At 43.9% G+C, this 16,452-nt stretch overlaps 1 protein-coding gene across 2 annotated transcripts in view; it reads right to left on the minus strand.

The window, feature by feature from the left end:
• Window positions 1–8,042: 8,042 nt before the first annotated feature.
• LOC138531124 (cornifelin homolog) overlaps window positions 8,043–16,452 on the minus strand; it is a 106,700-nt gene continuing 98,290 nt past the window's right edge. For both annotated transcript variants that reach the window (XM_069640967.1, XM_069640966.1), the window contains one exon: window positions 8,043–10,768. In XM_069640967.1, the coding sequence (XP_069497068.1) occupies window positions 10,679–10,768 (90 nt within the window). In that variant the 3' untranslated portion in view covers window positions 8,043–10,678. The remainder of the gene's footprint in view (window positions 10,769–16,452) is intronic.

The raw sequence follows: 16,452 nt of genomic DNA on the forward strand, positions 1-16,452 counted from the left end.
ATGGATTCCCCATGTCTTCAACTATTTAATCCAACGTGGGAGACAGTCATCACCACAGACGCCAGTGCGTATGGACTGGGAGCAGTATTAACTCAAAAGAAGGGTGACACGGAACATGTGGTAGCCTTTGCGTCGAAGGCGTTATCGGAAGCGGAACAGAATTACTCCACCATTGAAAAGGAAATGCTGGCGTGTGCATGGGCAGTGGAACATTTCAGAACATACGTGTGGGGCACAAAGTTCAAGCTGCTGACGGATCATAAACCGCTCATCCACATGCTCAGCCCTGGAGGGACCAAAACATCCACACCCAGATTAGCACGCATTGCAGCCAAACTGCAGGAGTACACTTTCGAAGTCCAGCACATTTCAGGTTGGAAAAATACACAGGCCGACTGCATGTCGCGGCTGCCGGAAGATAAGGATAAAGCAACCACATTCCTACATGGGGAATGCATCGTGGCATCCGTCATGGACTTAAGAGCACCCGACTACCTAGAACTCAGTGAAAGGCACTGGGAGGAAGAGGATGGGAAGGACCCCACCATGACCAGGATTCGAGAATGCATCAAAGAAGGCTGGCCCAGTGAAAAGGTGCTGCCCGAAGGCATGAGACCATATTGGAAAGTGTCGGATGAGCTGTCCGAAATCAAAGGGATCGTCATGAAAAATGATCAAATCATTCCCCCAATAGGTATGAGAAAAATCATTCTCTGCCGGGCTCACGCGGGACACCTCGGAAACACGATGACTCGCCGCAGAGTGAGAGAGGCCTACTGGTGGCCGTCCATGGACCAAGAAATTCGCACCATGATAGAGAGGTGTCATGAATGCTTAAACAGCGACAAAAGACTTAAGGTCCGCCAGGCACCCCTGACACCCACAGAAATACCCGAAGCAGTATGGTCCAAAATAGGCATCGATTTCATAGGACCACTGGAGGCTATGTCGCCGGAACATAGGTATGGCATAGTGCTGGTGGACTACTTATCGAAATGGGTGGAGGCAGAGTTTGTCCCGAATATAACCACCAAGACGGTCATAGAAGTACTCACAGAAATTTTTCAAAGGGAAGGCCTCCCCAAGGAGGTGGTTACGGACAACGGGGTACAACTGGTCTCTAAAGACATGGAAGATTTTCTAAAAAGAAATCATATCATTCAAAAGAAAGCTGCCCTGTATCACCCTCAGGCCAATGGGCTTGTAGAAAGGGCAAACAGGTTCATAAAGGGCGCCATCCAATTGGCAACAGCTTCAGGAATGGACCCGCTCAAAACCACCAAAGAGGCCATAGCGGCCCACAGACTCACTCCAAATGGCATCACGCAGGTTTCCCCGTTCAAAATGTTGAGAGGGAGGAGTGCGGCGTCCACGCTGAGTCCACCATGGCTATCGAAAGTACGAGAAGATGAGGCTGTGGACATGTCAGAAGTAGTGTGGCGAATCCAAAGCAGTAAGGCACGCATGAAGTCATGGAGTGATGAGAGAAGGAGGGCCAAACAAGCGCCAGACATAAGAAAGGGAGACCTGGTTAAGATCAGACTACCAAAGAAAGATCAAATCACAGGGTCCCGATACAGTCGACCCTGCCAAGTAATTCACAAAGGAACAAACTACATTCGCACGGAAGACGGGCGCACATGGAACGTTGAAAGAGTAGCACTGTACCAGAGGCGGCAAGAAAGAGAGAGGTCTCCGGAGAGATCACTAGCAGGGACTGAGAAGAACTATGGGAGAAGCGAGGAACGCGAACATGAAGGAGACGACAGAGAAAGGTTAGAACCTGAGATCGAACCGGAAGAACTCGAGGCAGACCCGGAACCAGAGCAGCAAGAAGAGTGCGCTGGAACCAGGGAGCGGCCCAGAAGAGAGCACAGAAGACCGGTGAGATACAATGACTATGTTGTACAGTGACTCTATTATCAGTTGGAAAAAGGGAGGTGTGTAGAGAAGTCGCGAGAGCCCCGCTCTCGCGAGATCTCTAGGAACCGGAAGTCCCGCCCCCGCGCGCTCCGTGCGCATTACGAGCCGGGCCGAGGACGCAGCGAGAAGCGCCCTGCCGGCTCCTCTGAGAACGGGGCCCGCAGCTCAGTTGAGGACGTGAGCTGCACTCAGCCGCTCCCAGCCATTCCAGGCCCGTTGGCCTTAGTTCATAGAGACACGCAGTTTGCGTGTATTTGGGGCCGGCTGGAAATTCACAAATAAAGCCCTTCCAGTAAACCAGCAAGTCTCCTGTCTTCTGTTACTGCATTATACTACACCCACAATACCAGGATACTTTGCAGGGGTCGGAAAGGAGGGACTGAAGGACAGTAGTCTGGGACAGTTTGGGCTTGTAGACTCTGGTCTGCCGTCAGGGCATAAGGCTAGCCTGGAGATGGAAATGGCTGAGCAAACCCTGATTGTGGACGAGGTCAGAGCCCCTTGGAGATAGGGGTTGGTGAAACCCACAACCCTACCAAGGTTATTATTGCTGACTGCTCTTCTTCCATGCACTCCCTGGACAATAATGGATCCTTGCTTAATCTATGTAAAGCCCTGCAACGTCAACCCTTGGGAGTGATCCCACAACAGAATGATGTAAGTTCCATGGGTAATTTATCCCTGAGCCCTGACATGGACCACCTATTTGGTGGCAGGGCACACCTAGGAGGTAGGGACGTTGATAAAGGATGGGAAGTGCCACTGTTGTGGTGGATGGCTCTTTCAATATTGAATACAAATCCATATCAGAAAGATTGAACAATGTCCTTAGGATGTGTTCCAATTTGGTGAAACACCAGCTCCATACACAACAACAGTTGGATTTTGTGATTAAAGCCCTGGGCAAACAACCCACTGGTCCAGTGCAAACAGGTGAGGACAGTAAAACGTCCCGTCGATTGCTGCAAAATGACGCAGCCGGTATAATGGTACAACTGGCCCAGATAGGCAGGTGGATCAGGGTGAAAGACAGAGTTATATCTCCCTTGATGATACCGGGGACACATGGAGATCTGAAGATTCTGTCACTATTGCAGCTGCAAATGAAGAGGATGCCCTTGAGGCATTATGTGCCGAAATCTCCTTGATGGGAAAAACTGAACAAAAGCCACCGGAGAAGAGACCTGTGGTAATGCAGAAGGAAAAACAGGATACAACTTCAGCCTCGTCAAAATTGTTACTCATAAATCAGGAAGACTATGAGAAAACTCTTTTGACAGATGTAAAAGGCCATATTGGTTTTGTAAAAAATAAGAGGGTAATCCACACCCTGGCCGATGGGTCCAGAAGGAGTGTGACTCTACGAGGCCCATTAGATAAGGCGACCCGCCCACAGTATGGGGCTGAAGTACCTTCTGCATCTGTTGGGGTCAAATGTGTGGGATCCACTGGGTTGTGTTCTGCTTCCAATATTGTACTCAAGCCATGTATATCTTCTGGACAGGATGTGGGCAGAGGGGGTTTTACATCTGATTGTAATATAACCTTAAGTACACCAGGGGTTAAATTTGTGGAAGAGATGCCGATGCGGGTGACAAATTCTACCCTTTGAAGGTAGTTAGGGAGGCTGGCTGAGTCCCATACTAATTTAAATGTAAAAGATTGGGGAAAGCCGGTGAAACCTATAAGACCTGGGTGTGCGATTAAGCTAACGTAAAGAAACCCTAGAGCAGCCAGTCCCTTTTTGAACAGGACCAATTCATTAAGATTGTTTGCTAAGGTGCCTTGATAGTGCACTATCAGATCTGTTGATATTCTGGAATTGGCTCTACCAAAATGGGACAGCTCGACTAATTGGGTGTTGCTGTGTGTGGTCAGCCCTGCAGTAGCTGCCCTATTATGTGCCAATGTTAATGCTCTTGAATCATTAGGATTGAGACTTTCTGTAAGTGGGGAGATAGTGACAGGAGTCCCTGTGGGGAAACAGGAAATAGAAGGTATATATAATATTGCAGGGGTATTAGGATAGCTGGAACCCATGCAAGGTGAATGTGAGGCGGTGGTAGGGTCTGCTCCAAGTGGTTTTGATATGCAAACCTTGAGTAGTCTCTCCATGCCTCACTTCCAGGATAATGCTCATATCCACTGAATTACTAATGTGATTAGCTGGAATACTTGTGGGCACAAGCACCAGCTACATAAAGAAGGCTCATTACAATTTTTACTGGGCCATGAGATTATTATGTTGCAGGAGACCTGGCTAGATTGCCCTGTATATTACGAAGGCTATCACCTGCACCATTTGTTTGCAACGAAAGGCAAAAGGGGAAGACCTTCTGCGGGGCTGGTTATAGGTGTTAGCCAAAGGTTGTGCTCTCGCGAAGTCTGGCAAATTCAAGATGATGGGTTTGCACTTGGGGTGGAGATTACCCGTAATATCGGTACAGTAAATTCCACCCTGCTGGTAGTTAATTTGTATCTACGCCCTAGCTTGAAATCCATCAGCGGTTTTCTGCAACAGTTGGAGCAGGGTTTGGCAGTAAATCTTATAGAAAATGGGGATGAAGGATTCGTTTTATAGGGGGGGGTGACAATACCCTTGTTCCATTGTATTCTAATGTTGCCCCTAGAAGTGTAATGTTGCAGGGTATGGAAAACCTCAGAGGGATGCAACTGGTAGGGTTCTTTAAACACTGGGGTATCCGTATGTTGAATGGACGTACAGATGGGGATGTACCAGGCCAATATACCTGGAAGGGGCCAAATTCCACTGCCACTTTGGATTGTTTATTGGGAAATAATGCCTGCCTGTTGGTTGTTAGAAAGCTTGCTGTCAAGGATTTGGGATTTAGCGACCATTACCTATTAAGCCTGACCCTTGTAGCACCTGATGGATTAAAATTGAAAGATGATGAGGCTGGGTGCTCGGGTTTGTTGGCTAATCATTCAAGATGGAATGAACGGAAATTGGGTGAGATTGAAAGTAGGGTTGCCTCTCTTGATACTTGTGACATAGAATGCCTGGGGGTTTTGGGTGGGGATGCCATAGAAGACTGGATAAAGAACATGGCTATGTCTATCGGTAGATGTTATATCAGGCAACATGTGATAAGTTCTCAAAATAACCACTTATACGATCCTGTGGTTCGTGATGCCAAGCGCGTTATGAATAGGGATATAAAGAGGACTTATTCTTCCGTTATATCTAGAGAAGAAAAGAACATAAAAATAAAAATGATTAACAAACACCCATAGGGCTTGGTGCAAGCGCCAGGAATTTTCCATTAAAAACCAATGCTGGCAAGAAATGATTGGTGTTCTCACTAAGAGAGACACAAAGGAAATATGGAGGAAGCTCAACCCCGTTAAGACTGCAAATGAAGGGAGGAGCCTTAACCCAATCCAGGAAAAGGAATGGGTTGATTATATTTTTCAGACCAATGAGGTTGGTGTTGTCGCCTCTCCTGTGGGATTCTGCCTGCAAGGTTGGAACCTGAATATAAACGAGAGTGCCATAGAGGAAATAATCCTGAAATAAAATAATTCAAGGGCACCTGGCCCTAATGGCCTAGCTAATGCTGTATTAAAACTTAATCCAGGCACATGGGCAAAAGCGTTGTATATCCGCTTTGACAGAGTTTGTTCCACTCAGTATATCCCTAGATCTTGGCAACAGGCGTTGCTGGTTCCAGTCTATAAAAAAGGGGTACGTACCTCACCTGCAAATTACAGGCTTTTGTCCCTCCTCGACACAACAGGAAAAAATGTTGGTTCTTTTGTTCTAGTAGCCTTACAAAAATGAGTAGATGATTCTAAAAATTTTAATTTTGCCCAAACTGGGTTTCAATCCGGCAGTAGCACTACACTTAACATCATAGTGATGGACTCCCTTTATGAGGAAGCCTCGGTCACTCGTGGTAAGGCCCTTTATTCCATATTTGATGACTTTAGGGCGGCCTTCGACCGGGTATGTAGGCAAAAACTCTGGGCAAAAATGGAGCGTTGGGAATGCCCGGGGTGGCTGCTTAATGTTTTGAAATGTCTGCATTATGAGACATCTGTACGGGTTAGACTGGATGATAAGGGGGGACTCTCTGCACCAGTGTATACCACTGGAGGGGTTAAGCAGGGGTGCACATTGGTGCCCCTTCTTTATTGTATTTACACAGCGAATCTTCCGCTCATATTTACACAAACCTTGGGCTGTTGTCCCAAGATAGGAGCAAGATTGTTACCTTGCATGTTATATGCAGACAATCTTGTTTTGTTTAATTTTACTTACAGCGGTATCAAGGGTATGTTTGAGAAGCTTATTGAATATACCATGGCTAATGACCTAACAATAAACATGGACAAAACTAAGTTGATGATCGTGGGCGCAAAATTTATTAAATGTCCTATTTTGTCTACTAGTTTAGGAATTATTGAGAGGGTTGAAATGTTCCCGTATTTAGGACTTGAGATGAGCCCATCAAAATCCTATGTTTATATTAAGGAAACAAAAAGTCTCAAAGCAAAGCAATTGGCAAATTTAATATGTACATTTACATCTCAAACTCCTGGATACTCGTTAGAAGTTATCCTTGTACTATATAAACAGTGCTTTAGACCCATGATACTCTATGGTTTGGATGCTCTGGCAATGAGTGATACGCGGTGGCTTGTTAGAGTGGAGGCTTATTTTTGGAAGAAGGTTCTTGGCCTCCCTCGCTCTATGCCCATAGAATACATCAGCCTTGAGTTGGGTTTGTTATCCCTTAAGGGACAAGCTGCCATGAGGCAGGGAGTTTTATACCTTAAAAAGAATACCTCCCCTCAATGTGAATTGTTATCACTCATGGCAACTACATCCCGAGACATGTTGAAAATTGCAAGTAGGAATTTTGACAGATGTATAAAAGTGTCTACGGAAAATCACCTGGAGCCCAGATTTCAGACTGGGCACTAGCTTTCGTGTCTTAAAGAGGTTATTTAAAAAAAGGTTATGCCAGTGGGATTGGCCCAGTAACTACGAACACCTGTTCAGCTTAAGATCCCATGCTGAAGTAACGACTGTCACCCACATATATCTAAAGGCCCAAAGATATATTAAGTGCTGTCCGAGTCCGGCTTTGAGAATGTTTTTGTTTAAGCTTAGGACCAATCAACTACCTATATTGTTGAACGAAGGGCCTCGCTATAACATTCCTCGCCCTGCGCGTACATGCCGGATTTGTAAAAGTAACAGTCTTCTAGAATCTGCCAGGCATCTTTTTGCGGAATGTAAGGGATTAATATCTGCAATCACATACGGTCATACTGTTTAAACACTGAAAATAGAAGGATACACATTGCATTGTTTCATATATGGAAAATGATCCAGAAATTGAGTGTAAAATCTCTGTAAGAGTATGGTGAAGCGGTGGATTAGACCCTGGAATGGGGGCATGTAAATAGGCTTGGACTCTTATAACGGTTAATTTTGAATCTAGACTGTTATTACATGCACTACAGTTTTATTCTATTTATTTAGCTATTTATTATGAAGTTTATCCTATGAATTAAGTATGAGTGGGTCTGGTCGGTGTAAGTGTTGTAATGATGTAATGAGTTACAATATACAATGCTATTTGATGGTGATAGGGTTTGTGCCTATACATATTTATATTCATTTGTAATTGTATTTGCACTCCCAAATCAAAGTAGACCAAATTTAATATATATGTATATTTTTAGCACTGTATCATCATATTAGTATCTTATCACTGTTGTTCCCAAGTGAATTTTAATTTGTAAATTGAAATTTGTAAACGTTTTATTACTGTATACAAATCAATTATATATATGTGAGATCAATAACATCATTGTGTTGCTTAACAATTAGCAAAAGTGTTAAGAGCATTGGTAAAATGTTATGGCCCCGTTTGTGTTATTACAATCTAAAATCAGGAGTTTTCTTTTCAATGTCCACACCTTTCTTTGTTGTGAAACCTGGACATTGTGTGCTATCCTCTTACAAGCGCACAATAAGGAATACATTTTTTTCAGTTTTACCCATGATTCCAATGACTCGCTGAGCTGTAAAGAATAGAGTTGTGAGAATATAATCTAATTCTAAGAATGTGATACGCTAGACATAATACCAGCAAAGCTCCATTTACTGACAACATATTTATCAATTAAAAAAATGGTACAATTCATCTTTCAGTAATTATGTATTCATAGGCGATTTTAGATAAATGATCAGACAGCATGATTCTGAGTTCGATTGTTTTCTCAAATGTATTTGGTTCCTTCTTACAATAAAGGTTCCTGATAGAAGGCCTGTGAGTGTAATATACGCAATGTTGATGCTGAAATTTGGTAGGAACCGGAAGCAGCCCTAAATCCACACAAAAAGTAACATTTTTGAAAAATATAGTTAGTATTTTTCACTTATATTTGTTCCACTTCTGAGCACTGCAGAGGGTTACAAAGTGTACAAATCCAAGCCCCTTTGAGATACAGAACTGCAGGGTATCCCCAATACTTTGGTTTTATTGGTTACCACCATTCCCCCAGGAATGGAGCTCGCCAAAGTCAACCGCATCTGGGGACCTGTGCAAGAAAATGCATTTCTACAGCTTTGAAAGGGGGTCAAAATGCATTTGCGAATTCAGTGGGCTTATGCTATGGCCCATACCTAAAAGTGTCTGGGATGATCCTTCTTTGCACTGCGCTTCCCCCTATGCTTGTTTAAAGTAAGGAAAAGCAAGGCAGTTTGATCATATTGGGGCTCATTTTCGAGTCCCCCTCCCCAGAGCGTAAATGGAAGTGCTAAAGAAAGGGGACGCCTGTTAAGACAGGTGTAACATTGTTACGCTTGTCTTAACGCCTCCATTCACGCTGCAGGGGATTTTCATTGTGTTTGAAGGCGGGAGCGGAACAGGAGTTATGTTTCCACCTCCCGTTTGCCATCTGCCTTCAAAAGCAACTTGGTTTTACATCGGCATAAGATTTTCATGATTTCCTATGAATTCATGCTCAGGAAATCATTGTAAACGCTGCCTGACATACTCTATTTGCACTGCGGAGTGCAAAAGAAAGATGTAAAGAGACTTCCACTGGCGCTTTATACTACTTGTTTGTAATATGCAGGGAAAATGTTTGTTTATGCAAATGTAACCATTCCTCTGTGGGGAATTCACGTTATGGAGGAACATTAGGTGCGTTGTGTGTGTATGGGTACAGGAATGCATTGAGGCTCATATTGGAGTTCCCTATAATTCACCAGTGGGACGCGTTACTTTTACACTTTGATGTACACGGTGCCGGCCACCGACGTTTCCTCATTTGCACGACAGAGTACAAAAGGGGAGAGCAAAAAAGCGTTGTATATAACATTTTGCGCTCCGCCGTGGAAATTGTGTAACGCTACCAGCTATGCATGCATGGCTGGTGGCTTTTAGAGTGGAATCCATAGGAATCCCCAGCATTTGGTCCAGCATGAACATCCATGCCGGCGCAAATGCTGGAATATTTGTATGGCAGAGAGGAAAGGAGTGGCGGAAACCTAAGTTACGTTCTGCCCCTTCTATCCATGGGTGTAATTTTAGGGGGGAACAGGGGTGTTTTTCCCCCCAACTTTCATGGCACACCATTTTGTCCCCATTCATTTGGCGGGGGCACCTTATCTTCAGATGTCATGCCCCCCCCAACATTTTCAGCAAAGTTACTCCACTGCTCCTGTCCGCCATACAAATCAAAGAAAACGGTGTACCGGAAACGAAATGCGCAAAAGCCTTACGGAAGGATTTTACGCATTTCTTTTCCAGTTCGGTGAGCGAAAATGAGCTCCAATATGTGCTCATATAAGTGCGGCAAGTCCCTCCTGAAAAAACTCATATTTGTGCACATTTCCAAATTTGCACCAGGGTGTGAATTGGAGATGTGCTTGTACAAGATCCCATTTATACATTGGGCACTGCTGACATTTGCAAATGTTCACAATACAAATGGAGGACAAAATAATCCACATTGGGCCATAAATACATGTTAAACTTTGATTGGATGTCTTTGACTATCAACGGTGATTTCTTTTTTAAATAACAGCGAGGTGGCATTACGTGGGACTGAGGTGAATACCGAAAAACATCCCTCACATTTTATTTACCCATCAGCCTGCAATAGATAAGCTTCCTTCACATCAAAGTCGCTGCTTTGTCTCCAGATACGTCTTTACATTCCGAGCACGTGTGTGGCCCGCATTCTACATCAGGTGACTCAAAATTCATTTAATTCATGAAACAGAGATCATATTATTCTCACGCGTGAAAAAACGGTTGCAAGACAATTCGGAACAGTGACAAAACATGGCAAACAGACTGCAGAAAAATGCTGTGGGCGTGCGCCACGAGCCACTGCCTGGGGACTTTGGCGGGTATATGCCTCTGTAAAAAGTGTCCTGCCTTCTTTTTCATCGGCAACAGTGGCCCAATGACCCCTGTAAGTATACCATGTATTAGATTTCTGCCCATTTAGGGGTCTTTTCCTCCACATGCTTGAACCCCCCACCCTCCCCAGAATCCTCTTTTGTGACCGTTTGATGATGGATTTTATCAAGTTGCTCCGCCTCTTCCGGCGCGGACAGCGTCAGTGCGGAGGACGAGTTTGTGAACTGTTGCGCATTGTAGTAGTTCTGTAGATCAGAAAGCAGCAGCAGGGACAGTCTGTGCGTCGGGAAAAAGTGAAAGAAGTTGCAGCATATATGAACGTGGACTCCTCGGGTTGAAGGGCCTCAGTGCCTTCTCTTCAACTCCCTCGCCATCTGGCACAGGACACAATTACCGCATAGGCACATGCACAGAAAATCGTTGCAGATGCTGCCCTGTGAAAGGAAAAGGAAACAGTCTGCTCAGTTTTTGCCCAGTTCTCTGGTGGAGAGGTCGTCAAGGCATGTTCAACAGGCAATGGCCATGATGGGGTTGTAGAGCAACGCACATGCAGCATCTGTTCTATTTCCCCATTGAGTTTGTGGCAAGGTGTGTGGGGGGGGGCTGTGTTTTTTTAAAATTTTATTTATTTATTTTTTGGATTTGTAGAGCGCACTACAACCCAGAGGCATTGAGGCGCTGTTGCATGAGATTCTAAGAAGGGTTGGTTCTAGGTTACATTGAACGGGAAGCCGAACAGTAAGATTTTCTTAGTTACAAATACAGGTAGTTCAGAATCATACATACATGGTTACATCTTTAGCATAGAGTACAGTACATGAAGGATTCATAACAGATAATACTAACATACTGACTAAAAGAGGTAGTTGGATGACTGGCCGAAGGAGCAAATCGATAGACCTGTGTTAGATGGAAAGAATGGGTGTGAATCAGAATGTATGAGGGAGGGGTGTAATGTGGGAATGAGTGACCCCGGGGTGCAATGGAGAGCGATAGGATGATGAAAGGGGCAGTTGGGCATTTGAGTGGGTGGCAGGAGACTACAGTCGGATAGGGATGTTTGCAAGTCTTGTAAGCTAGTGGCAATGGGCGGTTAGGTCTTGGTGCAATATTCAGGCAGGCCTTTGGAGGGGTGCAACAAGCGAATGGTTGCATGGGTGGTAGAACTTTGTGTGTGCGGTTGCTTGTCAGGAACAGGTGGTATAGGTTGGTGGTTATTTAAATATGTGGATGGATCTGAAGTGGCCATTTAAGTGGTGGGGCAGCTCTGTGGGTGTTTACATTTTGATGGCTGGTAGGAGGGCACTGCTTGTGGCAGTTTGTATCGGTGGGAATTTGTGTTGGACTGACCAAGTGAGATGGGTTAAGTGAAAGGTGAAGGAGTAGGTGGGTGACCGTACGGGTGGTTTATGGGGACCCCTATAACAGGAGAACTGAAGGGGAAGGTAGGATCGGTGCCGAGGTGGAAGCTGAGGTGTAGTTTGATGGGGCTAGTAAGGGGCAGGTGAAGACGGCAGCGCTGGGAGTGGTGGATCAGGAAGGTAAAATCAGTAGGTGAAATGGAGGCAGAAAGAGAAGGGACACCATAGAAGAAAGCAAAATACGAGGCAGGGATGGTACGGCTGTACAAGATGTCAATCTGTGCAGCTGCAGCAGGACTAAGCATCTTTGCTACACCACTCTGGTCATTCTCATCACAGACACTTGGTTGACAGGTTCTTCCACCCCCAGACTATCCAACCTAGTTCCTAACAACTAATCCCTTAGAACTGTGGAACTATGTAGCTGGTGGTGGGGGGCATTTGTAGTGGGAAGGCATGTAGTGATGTCCTGTGAATGAGGGCTACCCCTCACCCACCACCAGCCACACAATCATCAGCATGCAAGCAGATGAGACATTGCACTCATGCTACACAATCAGCACCTGCTATCTCCCTCCTGGCCCTCTGACAAGCAATGCCTCTTGCTTGCCTAGTGGGCCCCATGGCTTTACATGAAATACCATGGCTGAATCCTGATCAGGCTCCTGTATTAGGCCAATTGGCGCCATAGCTTCTGTCGTCTCCAAGTCTACTCTTGTTTCTGAGCTGTAGAGAAGTAGAGGGGTGACCCTGAGTGGAAGGATTGGGGGCTAAACAAGGTTAAGGAATTAAAGGTGTCCTGCCACTTACACATGTAACATACTATACATCATGTATGAAACCATTCTTCAAAGGGGTGGCTGGAATGAGTCAGCCCTACAAAAACCCTTCAATTCTACAACAATAGTGGACACTAATCATCTAGGTAGAGGTATATATATACCTTGCACCAACATTTCATGCAATCAGACCTTTTCAAATTTGGTTAAACCACTTTCATTGGTGTTTACCATCTACTAATACATTGGTAAGCTGCTTTCTTGCATTAATCTCAAGCAGTTTTTACTGGTGTTCCCTTTTTTAAGCATTTTTAAAGTTATTTTTCTAGAACATAATTGCACATTTGAGACAAAGTGTACAATTGTGACACAAATATATATATATATATTTTATATTTTATTGCTTTATTTAAACCTTTAAACAGAAATGAAAAGGACAACGCATTTATATCGTCACATTGTCACAATTACTCTTCATGTGGTCATGATTCTGGCGTTCCTCATTAGCAGTTCGTAATTCAGTCCATCATATGTGGCTGCATGCTAAACTGATTCATCACAATTTCTACCACAAGATCTTTTAAGTCTTTCAAGAAAAGCGTTAGTGCAAAAATCAGCTTTCTATCAGTCCCATCGAACATTGCCTACCTCCAGTCATCCGCACTCGCCGTTCTTTGTTTGAGAAGTGCAGGGCCTAGGATCCTAGTTCTTAAGGTTCGTAGCTTCCAGCAGAACAGTGTTAAATGTTTTAACGTTTCGTTATGTGAAATGCGAAATCGGCATGTTAGATATATTTTGTCGAGTTTTGACCACATGCTTAGTCGCTCTTTTGTGTTAAATGCATTTAATCTAAAGTGCATAGTGCGGACTGGGGAACAATGCGACATAATTTTGTAATTCACTGTGCGCTCTCGCCTCATAAGGGACATTTTTCATAAGCCTGGATTTCCCTCTTGATTCGCCCGTCTGAGTCCAGTCTGATGACCAGTGTTTCTTCTTTGCCAATTCTGGATTCTCATGTAATGTGGTTAGGTTGATTCCGTTTCCTTCCAATACTTTAAGGCATTGCGCGTTCCATGTGGATAATATAGAATTAGGATTCCCACCTCCAGGCTTGTGTAGTATTTGAAACTGAGCGAAAGGGATTTCCATCATTGTTTTCCGAAAGAGGCTCAATAAGTTCCAACACACTCGAGCATTGATCGATATTAAGCTTAGTTTGTAGCGCAGGCACACGGTTGAGGTTCCTTTGGGTAATTGAAGAACTTTAACCCAAAATATGTTTTCCAAAGTAGATCAAAGCTCATGTGGGCATCCAAAAGCATGTTCAGCTCTGAAGATTAATGTGGGCACTACCTTTTGTTGATATAAATTAATGACTGGTTTTAACGAAAATTTGCCATATTGTTTATTTAAGACACTTGCTTGGCTGGCCAAAGAACGACATTTGCTTTTTGCTATTGCCACCCATGGTGCGTCGTTGATCTTGGCACTAACCATCATACCCAAGTATTTTGTCTCTGCTGTCATCTTCAGTCTCTCTTTTCCCACACGCCAAGCAAAACCATCTTTGTTGTTATTTTTTCTCATTCTTGGATTTTGGAAGCACATGATTTCACATTTTTTTTGATTGATGTGAAGGCCGTTGTTTTTGACGTATGCTTCGACTGCAACCAGTTTGCGTTGAAGTCCGATTGGGGTCATGTCGAGTAGAATTAAGTCATCTGCATACATCAGCAAACTCACATGAGAGCCATTAAGTTTTGGTGAAAAGGAATGAGCTTCGTTGATTGCCGGGCCTACATCTGAGATGAAAAGATTGAATATGATGGATACAAGAGGACAACCTTGTTTTAATCCCTTGTAGGTGTTAATTGGTGATGATAATGTCCCCTTGGAGTCTAGCTGAATTTTGATGCTAGTGCCAGTGTGAAGTTCTTTAATGGCCGCCAATAAACTAGGAGGACACTCCCAATTCTTCAATTTTTTCCAGAGTTTACATCGATCGATGCTATCGAAAGCATGTGCGAAGTCTACGAACGCCAAATAGATTTTATCTTGGTTTCGTAGTGCTTCCATTTTGAAGAGGTTTAGGATTAGGAGATTCAGGCAGCATCCCACACCCTTCACAAACCCTGTTTGTCTGATGTCAATGTGGTTATTTTCTGTGGACCATTTTAAGAGTTTTTGTTGAAGGAGTGTTGCGTATACTTTTCCCAAGTCGTCTAACAAGGCTATCGGCCGATAATCCTTAGGGTTAGCTCTGTTTCCTTTTTTGAAGATCAGCACGACGACAGCAGTTTTCCACGATCTTGGGGTGGCCTATTGGGTGGTAATTCTCTTGAATAGGATGTCGCAAATGTCTGCCCATCTTTTGGGATTTCCCCTCATTGTGTAGTTTGTGAGAGCGTCCGGGCCGGGGGCCATAGATAGGCTTGCCATTTTTAATAGTGCTTAATATGTCGTCTTTTTCAAATGTCAAGTCCCAGTGTGTAAGAGTGGGTAGATTCAAGTCATCCGTCACACTTATGTTACTGAAGAGTTCAGTGTAAAAGGCAGTCCAGGCAGCCTCCAAGACCATATTTGTCTGTAAGGCAGCCAGTGGCGCACATTTGTTGTTAATAAGCTTCCAGAACTCCGAGGAGTTTTGATTCTTCAGTTTTGATAGCATTAGTTCTGCATCATTTTGTAGCATGACCACTTTGTGGGCTATGATCCAGTTTTTGTATTTCTGTTTAGCTGTTTTTTTGGTAGCCAGAAAGATTATCGGATCATCCTGTGAGATGTTTCTTATTTCACTCTGCATTAGCCATTTGTGCTTCAAGATTTCCAAGTCAAATATGTGTTTTGGCACAAAGTTACAATGTTTCAGGCCTTGTTTTATCTCCATGAATTGACAGAGCAAATGCTGATATTCCATCTCCTCGTCTGCATTAAGGTATTTTCGAGCTATTTCATTCACTGCCTCATTCGTGAGTTTTAGTCTTATTCGACTTGAGTCTTCTAACATATCGTGTTTCCATTCAAGTTTGCCATTTTCGCCTGAAAAAGTTAACTTTAGTTTCACCATATCGTGGTCACTGAAGATCATGGGTGTAACTTTTAGACTGTCCACCATGACATGCAGGGCGACAGATACAAAAATGTAATCAAGTGTTGACCTTTGATCTGCTCTTCTCCATGTCGGGTTGGCTGGAATATCACCGACGGTGTTGCCATTTAGCATGAATATCTTTCTGAGGTCCACCTCAAGACACCACTGAGATGCTACATATCCTTTGGCATGCCTGCTCGTCTCGTTCTTGTTTTCAACTTTACCACAGTCAATGTTGAGGTCACCACAAATGATTATGTTGGGCAAGTTATTTTCTTCAAGTATTGTGTCCAAGATTGCAGTGACTTGATCTATAAATAGGGAAGTTCCTGTTACAATGTGGTTCCAACATAAATGGATGATATATAAAAGCTCAACTTCGCCCCTGGAGTTCTTTGCTCTTGTGACAGTTGTAACTTGAATAAATGCAGACACGTTCTCAGATTTAACGATCCTGAAACCAGAGGATTTCTTAACCAAGGTTAGGAGACCGTCCATTGGTCTTCCTTCAGCTGTTTTATTGCCGGATTTATTGCAATTTTGAATCCGTTCAGGATTGGGCATTGTGAAAGCCATGTTTCTTGTAAACATGCTAAATCTAGCTTGTTGATCCAATGTGTCTGAAATAGGTGCATAAAACCTCTGGTGTTCATTGTTCTAAAAGTGCAAGGGATGGAATCACTCACATTCTGGCATTAGGTTTCAGATTTTTGATGCAAGGTGGAAGCTAGCCAAGACCAGTCATTAGGTTTTTCTTGGTTGTCTTTGGGGAGGAATTTTTCTCCACTTGTAGAAGCTTGATCACCACTGCTGCCTTCGATGGTGATTCTTATTTGGTAATCAGGATGCAGTTTTGACGTTGTTGTGTCTCCACTTCAAGGCTG

This window comes from Ambystoma mexicanum, chromosome 1q (genome assembly GCF_040938575.1).
Source record: "Ambystoma mexicanum isolate Mex_15411 chromosome 1q, UKY_AmexF1_1, whole genome shotgun sequence".
NCBI lineage: Eukaryota > Metazoa > Chordata > Amphibia > Caudata > Ambystomatidae > Ambystoma > Ambystoma mexicanum.